We start from the raw sequence: 23,100 nt of genomic DNA, 5'->3' as shown, positions 1-23,100 counted from the left end.
GCAGCCCTTCGTGTTCCTCCCAGCATCGGGGGCGCCCACCCGCCAGCCTTGCCACCTCCCCCAGGCCTGCTCTGTTCCCCAGGATGCGTCTTGTCCGCTCGGAAACCCAGCAGCTCGCTTCCTTCGTGGGCCCCGCTTAAGGAACAGACACTCCAGAACTGGGCTTGTGAGTCTGCAGAGCTCGAAAGAGCTTGTGGTTACACACAGTGGCCCAGTGGGCACTAATTGCATTCCTGTGAGCCATTAAGAGAGTTCCGTGTCCTCAATTTGAGGCTGTGCTGGCATTTGTCGTTGTAAGCCCCCTCGCTCCCAGAGCTTTGTCCGTGTCTGGGTTTGAGGATTCTGGAAGACTGGCTGCTTGCTGTCGACCTCTAACTCACACACAGCCACGGAAGCAGAAGGGAGGAGGCCGCCTCGCGCTGGCCTTCACGCCTGCTAAGCCCCAGGGTGCGGGCGGCTGGAATCCGCAGATCACCTTCCCCGACCCCCTCGTGCTGGCGCAAGCTCGGGAAGCCTGTGCCGCCCTCAGTGCGGGAGACACTCCCTCGGGGACCGTTCACTGAGGGCCCGCTGTGTGCAGGCACCGGCCTGCTAGGAATGCCTGCAAACAGCGGCAGTGGCCACAGGGTGTAGGGGTGCTGAGACTGAGGAGGCCCCCACGTGGCTGGGATGGGGCGGGAGAGGGTGCCTGGTTAGGCAGAGAGGGAGGGAGTGGTAGGCTGGTTAGGGCAGGGCGTGCACACACATTAAATGGGAAGGAAGGAGTTCCCAGCCATGAAGTGGGGTGTTTAGCGGGGAACAGCGTAGCACTCGCTAAGGGGCTGATGCTCCAAAGCTGGTCTGTTCCCATGGACTTATCAGCCTGTCCTTCGGGGCTGATGAAGAGGGGGTTCATCGTTCTTCGTAAATAAAGGCAGGAAGTGGGTGCCCACCGTGGTAAAGGCCAAAAGGGGAGCACGAGGCTCCAGGTGGCCCCTCCAGGGAGGATGGCTGCTGCGTTAAGGCCCTTTCCTGCTCGCTAGTGCCACCCAGTGGCCTGAGCACAGGCTGGATGGAAAATGGAGCTGGGAGGGACGTGAACCCTGCTCTGAGGGGTCCTCACCTGAGGTGGGCCAGGCGAGTCCCCCACCTCCCCATGACTGTTCTCGCCTCCTGGGGAAGCTGAGGTGTTCTGGAAAGATCCTTGCTATGGAGTCAGACCCACTTGGGTTTGCCTCCCAGCTCAGTCCATTCCAGGTCCCTTGACCTTGACCGTGAGCAGATCCCATGAGCGTCTCAGAGCCTCCATGTCCTCAGCTGTACAGGGGGTGAGCATGTCGTCCTGCGGGTTCCTGTAGAGTGACCTGTGATTGTGGGGCAGAGCCTGCTCCATTAAGTTCGCTCCGGATTCAGCTCTGGTGGGGCGCAGATGGGCACCCCAAGGCATATTTTACTGCCAGTACTATGGCTCTCTCGTTCCTCTGTGCCATGACCTCGGGCCAGTCTCTTGGTCGCCCGGGAGCGCTTTCTGCATCTGTAGCACCTGCTTGGCAAGGCCTTACTAGTGACGGTTAGCAGTGCTAGGTTCCGGGCACCCAGCCCGGTGCCAGCACTGGTACTCAGGAAACGGTGGTGAGGTGGGTGCTGATAAGCCATCCTGTGCCCTTCCCCAGAACACAGCAGATCAGACCGCGGAGCTTCTTCAGGGCGACTCTGTGGCTCCCGCTCCGTTGCCTGCTGGCTGTGACCATGTGAATGGCTGAGTCCCTCGGCCTCAGATGAGAAAATGAGACAGGGCTCCTGAAGGGCTGCGTGGTCACGGGGCCACCACTGCTGCACGCAGGAGCCAGTGTGGTCACAGTTTTCCCCTCTTTTGGTCCCCGGTGAGGAGTCACAGGAGCCCAGGTCGAGGTTAGGAAGAGCGGGCCGGGCCCGGAATCCCACATTGGGAGCATCCCAGTCGGGGGCGTAACCGTGGGACCAGGAAGCACCCCGAGCATAGTGTGAGCGTCATGCTACGTCACTGACAAGTCACGTAACCGACCCTGGCAGGAGGCAGGCCAGAGCTTGAGGGGAGGGGCCGACCTTCTCAGCACCGCTAAGTCCTCGGACTGGAATTTTCTGTTGTACAGCCCACTTTCTTCCTCCTCAAAAAGTCTCTTAAAGAACTTATTACATGACGTTCAGAAATCAATTTGTAAAATCCAAAAGAGCCGTATGAGGACGGACCTGGCAGCCAGCACTTCTGTGGTTAACATCCTACAGGAGCTGCTTGTTCAGGGAGCCCAGCAGGTCCTCTCTCGCCCTCTGGGCTTCAGCCTGGCTCTCTCCACAGTCCCCTTCTGGGCAGTGGCCCGAGGTAACTGGAGCATGACCCAGCAGGCCGGGCCGTAAACCACAGGGCTGGGCCTCCAAGACCAACCAGGCTGTTAAGATCCTGACCACACAAGTCTCTCCTGCCCGCAGGGAGAACATTCGAAGTGTCTCTGAGCCTGTGACGGGACTGAAAACATTTTCTCTCTCTCCTCAGCGGGCCAGCCCTGAGGCTTGTGGTCTTGGAAGCCAGAGTGAGGCCGGCGGCCTCGGTTGGCCCAGCTCTCGGCCGAGGGTATAATGCGGGTGGACAGAGCGGGCGGAGCTCTGCCCTGGCTGGTTCCTGGGGCTTGTCTCGAGAATGACAAAGAGTGTGACAGCCTGGGGGTGGCCCCAATGGCTTTGTATCCCAGGAGAAGGGACTGGGCCTTGAGGACTTTTTCCTTTGGTATACGGTGGCTTTCAGTAATTTCACTTTCATGGAATTTGGGGTGTTCTAATCAAATATGTTGAACTGAAAAGCTGGGGCGCATCTCTCTTTTGTGTGCGATGAGTCGGAACCGAGGCCTGCGGCCCCGGGGGCCTGGCCCTCCCCCGCTCCGTGGTAGACGTGGCGATGACAGCCCTTCCTTGACCTAGACGACACTGGCTAACGGAGAGTTTTGGGCTGTTCCCGGTCTGACAGTTTGCCAGATACAATAATTACGTTTTCTGGGATGTTTCAAGAGGTTTGAGGTAGAGCAGCGTAGGGACAGCTGACCCGGAAAACCAGGGCCGAATTTATTTGCGTTCACTGAACACACAGTAGGCGTTGAGCCCGTGCGGGAACTGGACTGAAGCAAAGAGCCACAGCCCTTCCCTTGGGAAGCGAGGCTCTAGGAGGGGCCAGGCCCGGAAACGCCTAGTGCGAGGAAGGGCGTAGGGTGCCCTGGTTACGGACTCCGTGTGGCCCGGGGTGGGGGCCATCAGGAGGAAGGAACGTCCGGCTCCCTTGCGTGAGTGGCCGCGGGAGCCACACCAGAACGTCACGCACACCTTACGGTCCCTGCTTCCATGTGGCAAACAAAACTCTGTGCTTGGACAGGGAACAGCCACACTCAGTGAGAAAGCGCAACTCACATAAAGGAGACTCTAGCGCCACCTGCTGGCCAGGTCTACCAGACCCTTCCTGAAGCGCTGTGCGTGTGTGTGTGTGTGTGTGTGTGTGACCCACTTAGCCTCTGCCACTTACTACAGACTGGAGTCGCGGACTCACTCAGCTCCGCTGTTCCCCTCAGTAGAGTGAGGAGACCGATGCGGGCCCGCATGCTGCCGGGCACCGTCCCTCAGGGTCTCCCAGTCACCCGGAGCACCCCCCTTTGGCCTGGACCTAGGTGTCTCAGGTGTCTCGGGTTGGGCTGCCCCTCAGTGGCACCTGTGCCCACCTTTCCTGCCTCTCCCCTCTGCCTTCGGGCCCCTCCCATGCACACCTGCCCTTGTCAGCATTCCTGATCCTCGTACACCTTTAGTACCGTGGAGCTCCTCCCCAGGGCTGCCTTGTCCCAGAGCTCAGAGTGGTAAATGGTCAAGTAACCGAAAGGATCACTGTCCATCCTGATAAAGAGCCTGGAAACAGGGAGTAAAAAGGGACCACACTCCCAATCAGTGCCAAGTGTAAAATAAGCCCAAGTCACGCAGCACGAGGCGTGGAAACTTAAAAAGCCAAAGGGAGACGTGATGGAAGACGGGGACAGTGGATGCAGACACAGGCAAGGTGGCGGAACTGCCCTGGGCTCTGCCAAGTCCCACGGGCCTCTGCACCCTGACCCTCCTTCTGAAGGCAGTTGTCTTCATAGTGTGATGGGCCTGAAGTTCGGGTGGCAGAAGATAGTCTCTGTCCCCATCCTCTCACAGGACGTTTGAAACTGTCTCCATCACTGGAAGTTAGGAGCTTTCACCATTCTATCACAGAAAGTTAGAGGCTGACTCCACCCTTTCACAGGAAGTTAGCACCTGTCTCTATGCTGTCACAGGAAGTTAGAATCTGTCTCTGTGCTGTCACAGGAAGTTAGAGCTTGTCTCCATCTTGTCACAGGAAGTTAGAACCTGTCTCCATCCTGTCGCAGGAAGTTAGAACCTGTCTCCATATTAACACAGGAAGTTAGAAGTTGCCCCCATCTCCATTCCAAGCCCTGGCTGGTCCTGTGGACACAGATAGGGACCTGGGCCTGGAGCACAAGGCCTCGTGAGGGGGACCGGGGAATAGACCTCTGCCCGAGCACAAATCTGGCTTCCTCACTCTGCGACCTTGGGGAGGCCACTGACTCAGCCTCGGTTTCCTCATCTGAAAAACGGCACTCCGGCCACCCTCAGTGCAGTCGCCATGGTCACACTAGAGAGTGCGTGATGCTGGATGGCCATGGACTTGGTAAATGGCAGCAGCTAGTGGTGGAGACATCACTTCCGGGGTGGTCCCAGGCCAGGAGCCTGGATGACACCCAGAGGGCAGGGTGTGCCTGGTGAGTGCGGCCCGGGGTGGGGCCCTTGACCCCAGCCACCCAGCGCCCCCTGAGGGTGTTGGAAGAGGCTAGTGCCCGAGCCCGCGGCCCGGAGGTCCACGGCACCTCCCACAGGTGAGTGAGGGGCGCTCTTCCCGTGGACTGGCCTGGCCAGAGGGGCGGCGGGAGGCCTGCTCCGCGAGCCCCCGCTTCCCCCGCGCTCTGTTGTTTCTCCGCTTGCTGGATTTGCCCTGACCCTCTTCTCGTCTCTCTGTCCACTCTTGCAGCCGCTGTGAGCGCTTGCCTTGCCATGAGAATCAGGAGTGCCGCTCGCTGCCTCTGAGAATAACCTACTACCACCTCTCTTTCCCCACCAACATCCAAGTGCCCGCGGTGGTTTTCCGCATGGGCCCCTCCAGTTCCGTCCCCGGGGACAGCATGAAGCTGGCCATCACCGGCGGCAATGAGGAGGGCTTTTTCAGCACCCGGAAGGTGAACCACCACAGCGGGGTGGTGGCCCTCACCAAGCCCGTCCCTGAGCCCAGGGACTTGCTCCTGACTGTCAAGATGGACCTGTATCGCCATGGCACCGTCAGCTCCTTTGTGGCCAAGCTTTTCATCTTTGTGTCCGCAGAGCTCTGAGCACTCGCTTTGGGCCGCGGGGGCTCCGTCCTGTTGCTTTCTTAACCCTCTCGCCGGGATTTTAATAAAGTTTAGCAGGCGATTCGTACCCATGCTCCTGTGCCTTGGTTTTGTTTGGCGTGGTTGGGAGTCTCTGCTGCTTTTCACCCTGGGGCGAGCTGCACCGGCCACTGCCTGGTGCCCCCGGGGAGGTGACCGAGGGGCCTTTTCCATAAGAGGGCACGTGCCTGGGGGTGTCTGTCGATGGAGGTCCCTGTGCGTACCGCCGGGAGCTCAGCAAAGGGAGCACGAGGCCTGGCTGGACCATTTCCCACGAATTCTCTCTCAGAGATGAGTGAGCTCTGTCCCCTCTCCTCCTGTCAGTGTGGAAACCGGGGGCCCAGAGAAGAGGAGGGGCTTGGCCGAGGGAACGTGGCCTGTTTGTGGTGGAGCCAGGCTTCTGGCCCGGCCTGGTTTCCTCGTTGTATCACTTGGAGCTGAGCACGTAACGAAGGCAAAGGAAAGCTCCATCCAGGGATTCGAGCCTCCCTTTTCTGTTCGTCTTGACGAGGAGCCTGACCTTGTGGTGGGAAAGCGCTGGACACCGTCACAGCAGCACGGAGGCAGCTTTTGCCTTAGCAAGGTCAGTGAACCCACTGAGGTTGCCAGCCCCGCGCCAGGAGGAGGCAAAGCACAGCACAGCGTGCTGCTCGTGGGAACCAGTGAGTGTCCTCAGGTCCGTGTACGCTGCCTCCAGTGAGGCAGGTGTATCGTCCTCACAGAGAGGGTGCGTGATTTGTCCAAGATCACGCAGCTGCTGTTTGACCTTCGTTTTGCTGACTCCACAGCTCAGACTTGTTCCGGTCCGTCACAGTACCTCCATTGTGGGCTTTGACCCACCTGCCTCTCTCCATCGCCACCATGATTCCAGCCAGGCCACTGTCACAAGTCCCCAACGTGCCTTTCGAGGCCCTGTGCATCTCCGGCCTGATGCCATGTTGTTCTCTCTCGCTCACCTCTCGGGCCACACTGACGAGCTCTTCGCTGCCTTGTGCCCTTGGTACATGGCTTTGCACCCTTGGCCTGAATGTTGGTTAAACTTTAGCTTCAGTGTCCTTTTCCCAGCGGGGCCCTCTGTGACACACCGTCATTCTTTCTCACGGTACTTCCTTCGTGGTGCTTATCACGCTTTGTGGTTCCCATTTACTTGTGTTTCTCACTTGTCTTTCCCACCATCCAGAAAGCTCTGTAGAGGCAGGAACCATGTGTGTCATTCAGTGGATGGCCCTAGCTCCTAGCAAAGTGCCTAGCGCACAGTAGGTGTTCTGTCTGCAGATTATTTTGGCAGTTACAGGCCACGTCAGGTATATGGTAGGCAGTCAATATGCATTGGTTTCTTCACTCATCGGAAGGTTCTCGAGAGTCCATTTGGATCTTGATTTAAATGGGGAGTGAAGGTTCAGAGGGTTTGGACGTATCCAAGGTTCCTGATAGGTAGAGCTGTCATCACTCTGATCTCAGACCTGTGTACTTCTGACTGTGTCATTGTACTAAACCAAGCTCCCAAGGGGAAATGATAATAACCACGATTATCATTACTATAACGATGATAATAACTGACAACTAACACGTACTGCTTCCCGTGGGCCAGGCACCGTTCCAAGCACTTAACTAATCCTCACGACAGCCTTGCGAGAAAAGAGCTATTATGATCCCCCTTGCACAGTGAAGACATGGAAGCAGAGAGAGGTTAAGTCACTTGTCCCGCAGCTGGTGTCAGGCGGGGCTGGAATTCAAACCCAGGCAGCCGGCCCTGGAGTCTGCTCTGAAGTCTTGCCCCACGCTGCCTCCAATGCTGTGAAGAGGGCAGGATGCCTGGGATGAGTCGATGCTGCTCAGGTTGCTGCCCTAGCCTCATCTCTGAGAGCCCCGGATACAAGCTCTACAACTTCCGAGTACAAAGCAGGATAGTTTATTAGCTAAAGAAGGAGGCAGTGTGGTCTCAAGGGAAGAGCTGTGAAGGTTCAGCGAGATAATGTGTACAACATGTCTACCTAGGGGATCCCGGAAGATGGGAAGATAATAGCACGTAGTTTCGAAGCTCTCTGGATCCCCGATGAAAGTCCATGGGACAACTAGACAAGAAAGTTTTGAAGTTCATAGAAAACATTTCCAACGAAACAAGGTGACGACGTAGCCCCATGAACCCCGAAATGCAGTTCGTGCCTACCTGCGTGATACTGACATCCATGCAGGAGAAAGCAGTGGGAGATCCCAAAATAGTCCATAGGTATTGCCTACAAAGTTAAGTTTACCAATCTGGGGACAACAGCTGAGACTGGGGGGCATTTTGCTCATCCCAGTGGCCAGTGTGTGCAGGAGGCTCATGAAAGGGTTGCACTCATGGAGCGTCTTAGCTTCTAGGGAGTCTTGAGACTGAGCCACCAGGCTCCCCTAAAGCTCAGAATCTCACACTATGCAAAAAATTGCCAGAAATGAAGTAGAAAATTGAGTAGGAAAAAGATTATAGGGACCATGGAGAAAGAAGGTCCACGTAATACGGAGGAATTTCAGAAAGCAAGCTGCCAACAATGAGGGAGCTCCAGGAAGTGAGGAAAACCACTGTGAACCATGCCTCTTACTTAAATTTCAGGAAAACTAATTTCACACAGAAATGTTCAACCAAAACTATCAAGGTTAAATCTCATACAAAGTATTTGTAAGAAAAAACAGTATAGAATCTCATCCCTCTGGGGAATGAAAGTATACCAGAAAGATATGCTCACAGACTAGATCGAAACTATAACCTGTATTGAAACAATAAAAACATCAAGAAAATGATCAAAAATGGAAGAGAAATGTGAGTCAGTATTAGGAAAAACTCAGGAGCCAAAATTATTATTAATCAGGAGCCAAAATTATTCGTAAACATGTATTTTTTTATAGGAGGTAATTGATTTTCCCCTTTGGGAAATGAAGTGATGGAGCCGAGGAAATAATTTAAAATTAAAGCAAAAGAAATTTCAGAAAGAAATAAGAGAAAGAGAAGCTGAGAAGAAAAATTTTATAATTTTAAAGACAATGAAAGATAAATAGGCTTGAAGATGAAGTGATGGATATTGGAGACAGGCAAAGAAGATCCAACATAGAGGTAATAGAAATCTCTGAAGAACTAACCCAAAACAAGGGGAGAAAAATAAATACTAAAAACAATAACTCTAGAAACTTTACAGAAAAAAAAAAAGATTTGAAATTCCATACTGAAAGAACACACAACATACCTGAACATATCTACTCAGAGCAACCAATTCCAGACATAGTCCAATGAAATTACTGGACTTTAAAGAAAAGAGAAAACAAAGTTTGGGCATCTAGGCAAAAATGACAAGTGACTTCTAAGGGAAAAATGTATCAGACTTTTTCACAGTAAGAATTATACTAGAAGAAAAAGAATAATTAGGATGCTCAAGAAAATGTAACGCCCGGATTTTATACCCAACAGAAGTGACTTTTGTATACAAATGGCACAGTCTATTATCAACACGTGAGCATTAAACATACTCATAGAACTACAGGTAAATGAGTGTTACAAGAAAAAATACATAGTATGAATTGCTATACGCCTAGACAGTGTAGATATAGCATACCTATTTAAAATTTGTAGGCAGAATGAGATAACATATCCAAAATATTATCTTAAGTAATTAGGGAATGGTAATTTTGTATTATTATTCTGCGACTACTGTTTTGGAATATGGAATAAGCTAAATAAATAATCATGGGATATTCTATCATCATCTCCTATGTTCTTAAGAACCAAGATTCAGATATGGAAAAAAAAAAAGATTCCTTTGTCATATAGAAGAGATCAAGTAACAAACAGCGTGGTCCTTGTTTGGAATCGGAAGTAGCAGTAGGCACTCGTGATGTATTTTATCTTTAAAAATGTCCACTGAAGACACCTAGAAACGATGGATATCCTGGTATCCAGATTGTGATATTGAAATAACATTTCCACTGAAAAACAAAACAACAAAAACCACACCCAAGACTTTACTTGCTGGGGCAGTAGAAGTACAAGATGAGGCTGGACCCCCTTGTCTTGGCAGATAGCAAGAGAGTTCCCCAAAATTAGACTGGGTCTAAAGGACTCAGAAACTAATCTGATTTTCCCTTTGGCTACAAAGGATAATACTCGCAGTAGACTAAAATCCATCTAATAGTTTAAGTCCTTGAGTTCATACTGATATTTAAAAAGTCCATTGGTAACCTCTAAATGATGATAGAGAGCTAGTTCGTCTTCCTGAAAACTGGTTAACACAAGGGAAGAATCAAGCATGGATCTTGCTTTTCCTTTATGACGTGTACCCCCAGGAGCCAGATAGCATATGAGGGGAAGCAGAGTTTCAACTAATTGACGAAGCATATGTTTTGTGCAGCGTTTGTGTTTTAAGATAAAGAGGTTTCAAAACTATGCCTAGCACAGGGCCTGGAACACGGACCTGTGACAAACTATGTCGCTTCTCCCACCTCCCGTCCGTCATGTGACAATGTAGATTTGATTTCTTTGCGGGGCACCAGGCGGGGCACTTTATAAACGCTCCATCGTTTATGACCCGTGCAGCCCACCCAACCAAGTGCTCCATGAGGCAGGACTCCCTTGATGTCCCTAGCATCTGGCAGCCAGCAGACACTCAAAACATCCTTGTTGAGTGAGTGAATGAACGAATGTGTTTTGCTGTTGTAGAAACTGGAGCTGAGTTTGTACAGTTGGCAAAGAGCAAAGCCTCGCTTCTGCACAGCCAGGGCAGACAGAAACGGGGGCATCCCTGGCATTTGGGTCCCGATCCAGTTTGCAGGACGGACCCTGGGGCTTCTCCATGGAAAACCTGGGCTGTGGAGGCCACCGCGGTTCTCTCCGACTGTGTCTGTGGGCCAGCTGCTCCCCGCCCAGCCACCTGCCGCTCCTCCCCAGACCCCAGCCTCTGGGAGTACTGGTTCCGACTTTCCCATAGCTTCTGTGTTCTGGTTCCCCTCAGGCTCCGCCAAGAGAAGACAGACACCGTCCGCTGCATCAAGTCTTGCCGCCCCAATGACGTCACCTGCGTGTTGGACCCTGTGAACACCATCTCCCACACCGTCGTCTCGCTGCCCACCTTCCGCGAGTTCACCCGCCCGGAAGGTGAGTGGTGACTCCCGCAGCCTGGAACGGGCGTGGGGTCCCAGAGGCGGCCATCGTCCAGTAAATGGCCCTGTGAGGCCGCCACTCCTGGGTGAGATGTGCTTTTGGGGTGCAAAATGCAGGTCAACCCCACCTCTGCCCGCATCTCCTCATGTCCCCAGACTGCACGGCACCGTGTGGCCTACTCCCAGCTCCCGGTTCAGAGGTCTCGTCTTCTGGGGAACAGTTGTTCGGATTAGGTGTTGATTCTGTGCCAGGCGCTGGGGAGTCTGGGAGAGCTTCCAGGAGGAAGTGACTTCCACACTGGGGCCTGAGCGATCAGAGTGGGGAGCAGGGAGGGAGGAGGGTGCCAAGCAGAGTGGAACACGTGGAAAGGTCTGTAGGTGAGTGGGGACTATGGGCATTTGGGGAACGAACCTTGGTTTTTCTGGCTGGAGCGGTAGAGAGTTGGCCATGGCTGAGCCAAAGGATAAAGTGGGAGCCTGAACTTGGAATTGGGACTTCAGCATCACCCTGAACACCAAGGGATAGGTGGACTGGAGGGGCCGGACTAGGTCCGAGGAGCACAGGAGTAAAGGGGTCAGTGTCCCCGCGCCCGCTCCTGGCCTGCTGTGCAGATTGCCACCATGGTGCCCGCTCACTGGGGTGGGGCCAGGGCGACACACTCCCAACACCCAGTAAAGTGCCATGCACGGGGCGCTGCTCTGCACACCTTGCTTCAAGGGGTGCAGCCCACGGGTCTCCAGCCACCCGTTTGCTCTATACAGTCTTTGTCTCTGGCCTTTGGAGGAGCTCACCATGACAGATTCATTCAGCGAACGTAGAACGTAGACAGAGCCTCCCACGTGTCCAGCTCACGGTCAGGCTTTGGGACCCAGGGATGAGAAAGAGCCCTCTCACCCCTCAGGGAAGCGTAGCCCTGTGTTTAGCCACTGCGACAGGGCCCTGCAGGTGACGCAGAAGCACCCACCAGAACAGAGAACCTAGTCGTGGCTGGTGGCGAGGGCAGGAGAGGCTCCCCAAGGGTGCCGTTGCCTGAAGGAGCAAGTGGCCGGCCCCCAACCCGCTAGCTTGTTCCTCTAGAAACAGGAAGGCACAGAATCTTCACAGAGCGGCACGGACCTGGGTCAGAGAAAATCACTGACTGGTGTTTGCCTTGTGCAAAATGACGGGTTCCACCAAACCACACACAAATCCTTGCCGAAGCCCTAACGGCTGGTTCCATGGCCTCCCAGCTAGTGCTGACCGAAATCAGCTCTATAGGGAGTTGGCCATGGCCAGACATACCAGTATGCGCCTCGGGCCCAGGAAACCCAGACCTTGACCTTGGGCACTGAAAGGACCCTTAGTGGGCACCAGCGGGCTGCCTCCTTCACCTTACAGATGAGGAAACAGGCCCCGAGAGAGGATGCCCCCAAGATGGCCCAGACCCAGGGTGGAGTCAGGGCCTTGTGCTCCCAGCTGCGCGCTGGGCGGTCTAGGAGGTGGACACAGCCACCGAACGGCCTAGCCCACCTTGAGAAGTAGTTTATTTGACCCGTATCTCCATTGGGCAAGAGACCAGCCTGCTCCCTTGCCCTTTCTGGTCTCTCTCCCATCTCCCCTCCTGTAACCCCCTTCCCCTTCTCCTTCCTAGCTTCTCGAAGATTCTTGACTAATTACTAGCTACGTCTCAGTGCTGGCACTGCTCCTGATAAGCTCCATGACCTCAGGGAAGAGCCAAAAAAAAAAAAACAAAACCTCTCTAGGCCTCAGTTTCCCCCTTGGTGGGGTGGGGGACCCCTCCGCCTTCTCCAAGCAGGGGTCTCTTCGTGCTGCATTCTGGTTACCCGAGGGTGCATTTCCGGTGGGCGGGGCCCCAGCGCCACGCCCCTTTCCATGACGCGCTTCCGCCTTGCAGAGATCATCTTCCTCCGCGCCATCACGCCGGCGCACCCCGCCAACCGCGCCGACATCATCTTCGACATAACGGAAGGGAACCTGCGGGACTCTTTCGACATCATCAATCGCTACATGGACGGCATGACCGTGGGTGAGTAGCCCGAGATGTCCAGGTCTGTCCAGACACGCCGCCTGTCCTCCTAGCGCGTCGCGCTAATTGGGCAGGAAAACGTCTCTGGACCAGCCCAGCTCCCATCTGAGTCCCCATCCGAAGTCCGACCCCAGTCGATCCCAGCTTGAGGCGTGCCCAGGGTGGTGGAGCCCGCCTGCGACCCGCCCCAGCTGTGCCACCGGCTCTCGGGGTGGCTCCTGTGGACCTCGATCTCCCCACCCATAAACGGGTGGCTGACTAGATCTCTGTGTCTCACACCTGAGAATTTCAGACGAGGTCACACAGGTGGAGTGCGGTCCCCCAGTCGCTGCGGGTTAGTGTGATTTTCATTCCTACAGCACAGCAGGCCTAGAGACGGGAGGTCAGAGGACCTTCCTCTGGTCTCGCCTGCGCGGGGCCTTGCCTGTGTTCAGGCTTTGTCCCTTTCCGTGTGTCACTCCTGCAAGGACGGAGACCACGTGGTGGCACACACGCACAGCCCCTCTGACGGTGGGGTGCTTCGAGGACTTGCTCCTGGAGATTCAATGGCACAAAGAAAGGCTGGGGCAAGAGACAGTTACAGTGGTGGCAGCTGAGGGTACGTCTCAGGTGAAGAGGGAGGGGAAGCGGGGGCGTCTGGGGGACTGGTTCACAGTACCTCTCCTGAACTGTCACCTAAAGAATTCAAGTTCATGCGGCATAAGGATCACAGCTGCTCCTGGGGACTTAGATTTAGACTGAACATTCTCCACGTGGCCGGGCCACCCAGAGCCAGGCTGTGTTGCCACCTGGGCCTCGGCTTCCCCACTGTGAATGGGGGCGGTGGGGCGTGGGCTGTGTGGTCTCTGAGGCCCCAGGTTCTGTGAGGTCTTGACCTGGAGGCAGAGTCCACTCGGGTGGCCCCCTGAGCAGAGCGTTTTGGAACGTGGTCTCTAGGTGGCGCTGTTGGATCTCAGAATCCCAGGCCCTGAAGCCCTGAAGCCCTGAACCCGACCGTTTGTTAAACTGGCAGCTGGAGACTGAATCGTTATCCCCTGCTGCCAAAGGGCCATTTATAGCGACTTTACAAGCTCTTAAATGGGTCTGCACGTTGTAAACATGACTGAGTCATGGGGGCTCCCCAGCCTCCTCCTCCGCTGCTTGGCAGCAGGAGTAATTAGTTAATTACAATTAATGCTACATTAGCCCTTGCTGGCATCCTGAGGGCAGGACGTGCAGTGTGGTTGTCAGCGGTCCCAAAAGCGCCGCTTGCCCTGGAGTCGCCGCCCACTCTGGCCTCAGTTTCCCCCACTGTTAGATAAAGAGGCCCTTAAGGGACCTTCAGGAGCCTGGGGATGAGGACAGGCAGGAGGAAGTCGAGTTTGTCCCGCCTGTGTGTGTGCTGGGTGGGGACGGTGGGCAGCCCGATGACACCCACACACAAAAGGCCACCTCGCGTCAGCCCTGTGCTTTATGGTGGGCCTGCAGGTGTGGCTGCAACATGGCCGCCCAGGGTAATTCACCTTGGGAGTCGGAATCAGACCCTTCCTGAGCCCCCATCTGTACCAGGCCCTGGGCCAGGCGTTGTGGGTACAGATATGGATAAGCACCACACGGCTCCTGCCCCTTGGGGCTTTGCATTCCAGCAGGAGAGAGAGACAGCCCCCAACACAGATCACGAAAACACGACACGGAAGGAGACGGGTCTGGCCTCCCCGGCCTTTGGGGGCTCCTGGAGCTGGGGTCCCTGCGGTGTTTGCACCTCCAGCTTCTCAGCTAAGTCTACCTTGGGGTGGTCCATGCCAGAGGGTTAGACAGCGGCCAGGCCCAGATCTGTTGTCCACCAGCACAGTTTTCTAGTTGAATCTATACCCTAAACAGACCCATCTGGGAGGCTGTTTCTTCCCATCTACTGGGGCAGAAAATCTTGGCGTGTCAGAGCCTCCTGGAGACCGCCTCTGCCAGCTGCTTTTGTAGAAGGGGAAACAGAGGCCCAGACAGGTGAGGGGGCTCGCCAGTCTTCTCGCCATGACCCGGGCAGAGTGGGGAACAGGACGGAGCCCCAGGGAGAGGGGACCACAGGTGCCCCCGCTCCCTGGGAATGGAATATGGATAAGGCCACAGCGGCCGTCCGTCACTGCACGTAGTCACATGTGCCCTGGTCTTTGGAATTCCAGGCTGGTGCTCGGGCGGGAGGGCCCAGGCTGGCCCTTGGGCTATTGTCCTACCTGTAGTCCTAGCGCCCTCGTGGGCCCAGCCTCTTCCACTCCTCAGTGTGTTCATAGGGTGTCCCATCTGGTTGGGCTCCTGGAGTTGGCCAGTGTCATCTCCCAGGTGGAGGACCAAGGTCACAGCAGGCAGGGTCTCACTGGGGTGTGACCCAGGCCCTATCTCACTGGGCTCGTCTCTATACCCGCCGGTCGCTGCCTTATTTCTCTGCCTGAGGTCGCGGTCTCTTCGCTCGGTTCCCTTATCCCCACCTCCTTACTTCTCCTCCTCTGCCCCAAATAACATCTGCGCACCCCAGGAGCTTCCAGGCCTCTGGGGGTGGCCATCCCGCCACACGCTGGCCTTGGACGTGGTGTGGTGTTGCGGCTTCGGCCTGCCCGCGGGGTGGATTGCTGTGCTGCTGGACCGAAGTCCAGCGCAGTCAGATGGAGACACATCGTGAGTCTCATTCACCCCCACGCTCATGCTCCCTGCTCGGTCCTCACAGATACCTGCAGGGGTCGGTGGGACTGTCTCCCCTGGGCAAAGGAGGGTACTGAGTAAATGATTTCACAAGACTGCAGGCCCGGGATGCTTGGGAACTTGTTTTCAGCGATGCAGTTTTCATTTCAAGCAATGTCATAGACAGAAACCCTTTATGTCATTGCAGAGGGGAAAGCGTTTTGGGGGGCTATTCAAGCCTCCTATTTGTTATGCCCCAGCAGAGCCTGGGGGGGTCCCCTGGCCCAACGAAAACCAGCACGCAGCCCTATGCTGCCTCAGCACCCAAGAAGGGACACCCACCTACTCACAGGTGTTAGCTGAACACTTGCCCGCTCTAGGCCACGGCCTCTGAGGACCCAGGTCAGGGAGGCTTCCTGGAGGAGGTGAGGTCTTGAGCTGAGTCTCGGTTCACGTGAAGGAGCAACTAACACTGAGTGAGTGCCTGGAGCAGGTGTCCCGTCACTGCCACGACACTGCCATGACCCTGCGACTCGGGGGTTTATCCTCATAATGGTTGAGGGAGCAAGTGCCAGAGGGGGCAGGAGGCTTGCCCAAGGCCACTCAGTGCTAGGGGACAGAGCGGGCCTCGAGCCCTGTGTTCCCCAAACACCCAGATGGCCGGCGTTGCTTGGACACAGTTGCCAAGCGTTTGGGTGTCCGGGGAAAATAACTAGTGTACAAGCCACCGGGGCCCTGAAGCCGCTGTGTTCACTCTTCCCCGTCGAAAAACAGAAGAAGCTGCCCTAAGTCGTCTAAGAAGCTCTGAGGGCCCGGCCTTCCCCTAACCTGTCCTCCAAACACCAGTCTTAGCGAGGAGGGGGCTCTGGAGCAGGGCGGGGCCTGCTGCCTCGCGAAGCCCCGGACAGCCGCTCTGTTGCATTCCTCATTAACCAGCTGTCAGTGAAAAATGAAGAATGCATTTCAGTCTGCAAAAATGTTCTATTAATGCCCAAGGTATTCTCGGGCCTCTGCGAAGCCTGCCTTATCCAGCCCCAATTCTGTCTTCGCTCTGCGGCTTACCAGCTCTAATGGGGGTGCTGGAGAAGGGATCTTTCTGGTGACAGCTCCTGAGTCCCTGTGTTACAGCTTCAGAGGTCATGGGAATAGACAAATGTGTATTTCATGTAGATTTCATTCAGATGAGAATAACAGTTGAGAGGCAGCTGCTCCCAGGAGCTGCCCCGTGTCTCCGCTTCTCCCTTCTCGTTCCGTTTAACTCGCGAAGGTCCGCAAGGAGCTACCCGCGGCCACGCTAGCTTCACTCCTTTGTGCACGGGCTCAGAAGGTCCTCAGCCTCGCTGCTGTGGCGGGTGAGTCACAGTGCTCAAAGGCAGGCAGGCCTGGAGGGCACTGTGACTAATCGGCTAACTGGCTCGTCCATTCTCCAATGCCTTTTGAGCACCTACTGTGTGCTGTGTGAAGAGGGTGTGATCTCTGCTTCTGGGGAGGATGACAGTTCCCAGAGAGTGACAGGAGAGTACAGTGAGAGGTGCTGTGGGTGCAGAGCCTGGGGCTACCCCTGCTTGGGCAAATCAGGCTGCAGGGGAGATGGCACCTGGGCTGGTTTGCCATTGGCCAGGCGAAGCATCAGAGAAGGACGTTCCAGGACCTTGTCCCTTCCTCAGCACGGTGGTGTTTCGAACCTTACCTCTTGACCATACAGACTTGAAGGGGGGCCTTTACTTATAACAGGGTGGACTTGAAGCTTCAAGACGACCACGCGTACAGAAGTTGTGGAGTGACGAGCGACGTCCTGCTCAGTTCCTCAGCGTAAGTGCCAGTGCAGGTCCTGGGGCTTGACTATGGTCACACTCTTCACTGACCCAGGGACCTCCCACCCCAGTGCCAAATGCAAGTTGGGTTTTTAGTTTCAGTGACTGTGCCACGAATGCACACATGCACACGTGTATGCACACACACGCACACTCTCCAGCTCTTACTCATTCCACTACTTCCCCTGGTTACCACTGAGTCATGTGTATCTGGTGCCCTGCTGAGACTCTGTCACCCTGTCACCTACCCTTGCCTACAGTCCAAGGGACACGCTCTGAGCCTCTGTGAGCCAGGCCCGGAGCAACTCTGGGGAGGCTGAGGTCCTTGCGAGACACATGTCCCACACCCCAGGAGCTCCCAGCCCCGTGCAAGAGATGGACACCGACCTAATCCCTTCTCCATACAACAGCACGTGGAAGGTACTAGACGTGCAGAGACGTGCAGCCCTGCTGGCCTTATGGAACAGTCAAGGGAGGCTTCTTGGAAGAGGCAACACAAATGTTGGGTTTTGACAGCCGCATAGGAGTGAGCCAGGCAAAGAGGCACTCCCAGCCAGGGGTAGCAGGACGAGAGGCAGGGAGGTGGGGGGCACCGTGCAGTCTGGGGCTACAAAGCACCCAGGATGCACCAGTGAGGGCAGAGGAGAAACAGCAAGGGGCCACAAGGTCTGGGGTGCTGGGCCCTCACTTGCAAGTAAAGAACCCCCTCAAGTCTCTGTGGTTCAGGCACCACTGTGCTGACAGAGGGAACAGGGCCCTGGAAAGTCCCGCTCTGATTGCACCCGGCCGGTGCCAACGCGCTCTCGCTGGCCCGTCTGCCGTGGAGCGGGAGCCCACACTGATCGCTGGCCCACCTGCCCTGGAGCAGGAGCCCACACCGCAGGGCCCGCTCTGGCTGGACAAGTGCCCTGGTTACAGCCTGCAAGTGTGAAAAGAAATGCAGACCTCACTCGATTTTGTGAGCTTGTTTCTGGGCAAGTCCTTGGGTTTGAGGCAGTGCACGCGGGGCTGAGTGTGGGGGCGAGTGTGTGAGTGTATATGAGTGTGTGCCTAGGGGTGTATATGTGCATTTAGGTGAGGACAAATGTAGGCCAGTGTATGTAGGTGTGGCTTTGCGTGTAGGTGTGTGGGCGTGGAGTGAGTGTGGACACACACGGGGTTTGATTTCTGAGAAGTTTCATACTCACTGGTGTGGAGAAACGATGGCCCACAGTATCAAGGCCCAGCCTCGTGTCCCCAGACTAAGGCCACCCTGGGCCCAGGGACAGGATGTAGAGACTTTGCTCTCGGCTCACTTGGAGGTGGACAAGTTGCCTGGTGTCCCCGTGTGCATTCACTCATCCCCTTGCACAGAGCCCTCCACAGGCTCCGCACTGTTGGGTCCTTGTGTGGCCTCGTGGGACAGCAGCCCTGGGCCGACATCACCGTTTATATAAGAAAAGATGAAGGGCTGGCCCAGGGCCCCACAGCCACCAAGCCAGCCGCCATGACAAGCAGGTGTGTTCTCAGTCACTCCCCGGACAGCTCCAAGGGCCCCCAGGTCCCCCCAAGAGACCAGAGGCTTCCTGTCCTCAGCTTCAGCAGGGGCCTGGCTGGCCAGTTGCGGTGGCAGCCAGTGACCTGCGCTCAGTAAGGTCTGAATGAATGAAGCTGGTGGGTTGTCTGCCCCCGCCCCTCCAGAGATGGTAATCTACATCGGGTTTAGAAGAGATTGGCCCTAATTACAGACGCCAATTAACATAATTAGATGAACCGACTGACTATGGACTGACTATGCGGAAGCTCCTAGCAGGGCCTGGCGCGTGATAGGCATGTTGGTCCTAGTGGAGACCAGACCCTCTCCACGAGAGGGGGCTGCACAGTCTCCACTTTCCGCGCTGCTGATGCTGAAGCTTGAGGTAGGGGCCCCAAATTTGACCGATGTGCCAACGCCCTCATACAGTAACCCCCGCCCCACTCCCTCTTAAAGGTAACTAAAGTTTTCTACATTTCAGAGTAGCATTTTAAACTCCATCCATGAGCTGTAGGGATTATTACTCTGTTTCAAGCTAACTATTTGGAAAACGTCAGCGGCCGGGGTAACCCTTTGGGGGCAAAACGCGATTAAGTTCCCGCGTGTCCGCAGCCCGAGCACTGAATCTAGGAAACGACGTTCTGTGCTTGACTCGGTTCTCCGTGTCTAGCTGTGTGACCTCAGGCAGGTCGCATGACCTCTCTGAGCCTCAGATTTTCTCTCAGCAACATCGCCATGGTGATACGGGCCTGGCCGGGTTACAGATCGGAGATCGGAGGGACCGTGTGTGTTTCAGCACAGCTGATGGGCCGTTAGGGGCACAAATGTGCCTCTGCGAGGACGCCATTCGGAGCCGGGGAGCTGGGGGGAGCATGGAGCCCCCTAAGGAGACAGCAGGCCGGAATGAAGCACATGGGACAGGGCCAGGACTGTTCACCCCCAGGTGGCTCCAGCTACCTGAGAGGTATTTAATAGTCACGTCCGGTGGCCTGGGCTGGCGAGCCAGGAGCCTGAAGCGGGATGGTAGAGGCCACGCCTCCCGGGTCCTGTCCTTCTGGAATCACCTCACGCAGTCGACAGGAACACCCTGGTTCCTACTCCGTGTCAACCCCGCGCCGGTGCTGGGGGACAAATGTATGCCCAAGCCACCGATGCTGCTTCTCAGAAGCTGCCTACCGGTTTCCCCAGCGTCCTGCCACCTGAGTTCCTGCAGCCAAAAGTGCTTGTTTTTAGGGGCGTTTCCGTCCCGTTAATGTCCCAGAAGGGGAGAAGTGTGGCGGGGCTGCTACGTGCAGTTGGATGTGCTGTGCCCTGCTCAACCCGAGGGGGTACCTTTCGCAGCCTAGTCCGCAAGCAGTGCCCAGCCCGCCCTACTGCACACAGCAACCGGGGTGCAAGAGCTTGTGAGTGGGGACAGCGGCTGAGCTGTGCTGCCCCCGGCCAGGCAAGGCCTCGGTCAAAGCCAAGAGCTTGCCTGCCCGGTCCTACCAGCCAGCAGGGCCCCGATCCCCTCCTTAAAATCATTACCTCGTAAGGGCTTGAGCATGCGCTGCTGACCCGTCCCGCGGCCTGGTGTGCAAAGCCCGGCCCAGGATCAGTACACATTACAAACAAGATTCAGAAATTCCACCTAAAAACAACAGCATGGCCGTCCCTGCCGGGTGATGAGTGATTGGCCTCTCCTGGCTTTCACAGCAAAGCCTGGGGATTAGGCGCTTTCTCTTCTCCGGGAGGCACAGCTCTGTCACCCTGGGACCACACCCTGGCCAGCAGCCAAGTGATTGCCCAGGGCGACGGCTCAGTTGCCTCCAGCCCCAGGACGGGCTGCGGCCTGACTTCACCTTGAGGCTGGCAGTGTCACTGAGGGTGGTGGGGGGTGGTGGGCAGGCGGCGTGAGAGGGGGCAAACACTTTTTATGCCCCCTGTGTTGGCACGTAGCCACTCTGGATGGCAGCTGTTGCCCCTCCAAAGCCCGGTGAAGTTGGCTCTCAACCCCCCATTTCACAGACGCGTAAATTCTCAGAGGTCACCCCAGTCACACAGCTGGTGACTCCCAGGAGGCCCCCCGGGCTCGGCTGGACTCTGAGAGGGCTCCGTGGGGCTGCCCGAGCAAAGCTTACAGAGGCTGCAGGGAGCATGCTAGAAGCTTCTCCGCCCCAGGCAGCTCCTAGGGCCCGAGCAGGACCCGCAGCGGCGTGAACGGCGTCCTTTCTTGCCTGGACTTCGGCCGTAACACACGCCTCCTTCCGCTCTCGGCAAACCCCTGCGCACCCCTCGAGGCCCAGGTCCGCCGTCCTCTCCGCGCATGCGCCCTGCACGGGCAGAGCGCAGCGCCTCCCCCTGGGCACCCACGGCACCTGGCGGAGCTGCTCCCGAGCTTCCCGTAGCTGCTCTCCCGGCAGACACTGTGCCCTACACGGGCAGGCACTGCTCTGGAAGCTGCAGCATCAACCCAGACAGACAGGCGTGAATCCCTGGCTCCTACACGTTTTGTTCTGGAGGGCGGGAGCAGACCAGCAACAAGTGTGATACGCACTGTCTGGTGGTGGCGAGTACCATTCAGGGAGGAGGAGGGGGAGGCAGGTGCCACATGCAGGAGCCACTTTAAATCTGGTGGTCGGAGACATCTGTCCAAGCCCCGAGGAGCAGAGGACATGAATCACGCAGCGATCCAGGCAGAGGGAGCAGCACACGCAGAGCCCCTGGGCCGGAGGGGAGCCTGGTGTTCGGGTTGCAGCAAGGAGCCCGTGTGGCCAGAGCAGAGGCACGAGCTGCTGGCGGACGAGGCAGGGACTTGAGGCCGCCGTGGGGCCTCGATGCTTTTCCGACGAGCGAGGTGGGAGCCACGTGAGGGTTTCCAGATGACGGTGTTTCGAAGGCCCCATCTGAGTGCTGGTGTGGGGCCAGAAGCAGGGAGACACAGTGAGCTATTAAGGTGATTCAGCCTGGAGGCGATGGCTTTGGCCATGCGACTCCAGCAGGCGGGGAGAGCAGTGGACGGATTCTGGTGCGATTGGAAGGTAGTGCCAGGTTTTGCTGACACATGGGATTTTGAGTGGAAGATAACCCTGGGGTCATCATCAGTGGAGACAGGGAAGGCCGTGATGTGGCAGCTTTGGGGGAAGTCAGAGTTCACTCTGGACATCAAGTTCAAAGGGCTTGTTAGATACCCCTGGTGAGGCGGACTAGGGTCAACGAGTCCGGGAGACAGAAGCACATGGAGGATAGAGCCTCGAGACCCAACGGGGTGCGGGTAGACAGAGCAGAGGTGGCCGGAGGCACATGCATGTCCTCCCACCCCGGGCACTCAGCGGTCCCGGAGGTGAGGCGGTGCCGTGAGAGAGACAAGAGGCAAGCCTGGAGCCATGATGTCCCGGGAGAGGAGAGGGCGTTTCCAGGAGGATCAGGGAGCCCCGTCAGTGCTGCCGAGTCTAGTCGGATGAGGTCCGAGGGTCCACCATCAGATTCCGCAGGGCCCAGGCCGTTGGTGACCTTGCAGGGCCACCTCAGTGGACCGGGCGGAGGGGAGGCACAGTGGGAGCCCTGAGGCTCCTTCTAGATCTGCTGTGGATGGAGCAGAGAAACGCTCAGGCCCGCGGGAAGGGTGTGCAGCCATGACAATGTGTGTTTGCTTGATTTTCTTTCACCAATTGTGAATTCCTAGAGGCAGGAGCCCAGAAGAGGTTCCCGTGTGCAGCGCCTCCCTCTGTCACTGTATTTCTTTCTTTCACACACACACGCACACACACGACGCACGCTCGGAGTCACTGGGCGCAGCACTCAGCAGGCTGCATGATCACACGCACTGCTGACGTCCAGAGTCGCCCAGGGGTGAAAGCGAGCCCAGAGCAGGATGTCTGCCTCTCCCTCCTGAGGTTCTCCTGGGGTCATCTGTGTCCACCCAGGATGATTTGTGACCCTCACTGCTGCTTAGGCACTTTTTGAAAAGCCTTTGATATCACCAGGCACATTCATAAATTACTCCTTCTTGAAAACTGAAATGTTTTAGCCAAACAGGAGTAGAGACATGTTGTGCAAAATTATAAAACAGTCTGATGATATGAATCTTCTGACGGCCCTGCCTGACAGCCCTAAATACGGAAGAGACCCCGACACCCACTTTCACCCGCTGTCGCTCACTATCAGCAGCCCTGTGGGTGATCGTCCTCATTCCAGGTGAGGAAACTGAGGCACAGAGGAGGTTCCAGCTCCAGGGGCCTGACTTAAGAGGGCACGCAGCAGGTCAGGACTCCACGTGAGGTTCCTGCTGTCATGACCTTCCTGCGTGACATTGGGCGGGGCAGAGCCCTACTCTTCAAGGTGTAGCCCAATCCAGGATTTCTCTGCATCTGCATTTCTCTGCATTTCTGAGCCATTCCCCCATCCTACGTCCTTCCGGGCCACTGTCCTTCAGAGGTCAGCTCGAGACCAACTCCCTGGTGACGGTTCCAGGGTGCCCGGTGCCCGACCCGGGGTGAGCATTCCTCCCCGGCTCTCCTGAGGTCACCCTGACCCGCCTC

The 23,100-nt window shown here is 56.4% G+C and overlaps 1 protein-coding gene across 2 annotated transcripts in view; it reads left to right on the top strand.

Annotated features, from left to right (window-relative positions):
- The window catches only part of FBLN1 (fibulin 1), a 69,934-nt gene that overhangs the window by 37,994 nt on the left and 8,840 nt on the right, over nucleotides 1-23,100 (top strand). The window contains exons 15-16 of one of the 2 annotated variants that reach the window (XM_039863192.1): nucleotides 10,430-10,572; nucleotides 12,473-12,604. In XM_039863192.1, the coding sequence (XP_039719126.1) occupies nucleotides 10,430-10,572; nucleotides 12,473-12,604 (275 nt within the window). Of the gene's footprint in view, nucleotides 1-5,056; nucleotides 5,504-10,429; nucleotides 10,573-12,472; nucleotides 12,605-23,100 lie in introns of those variants that run through there. The other variant, XM_039863193.1, reaches the window with a different exon arrangement.

This window comes from Pteropus medius, unplaced genomic scaffold, assembly GCF_902729225.1.
Source record: "Pteropus medius unplaced genomic scaffold, Ma_sr-lr_union100, whole genome shotgun sequence".
Taxonomy (NCBI): domain Eukaryota; kingdom Metazoa; phylum Chordata; class Mammalia; order Chiroptera; family Pteropodidae; genus Pteropus; species Pteropus medius.
Note: the sequence above shows the minus strand (reverse complement) of the source record. Positions and strands in the feature narration are given on the sequence as shown.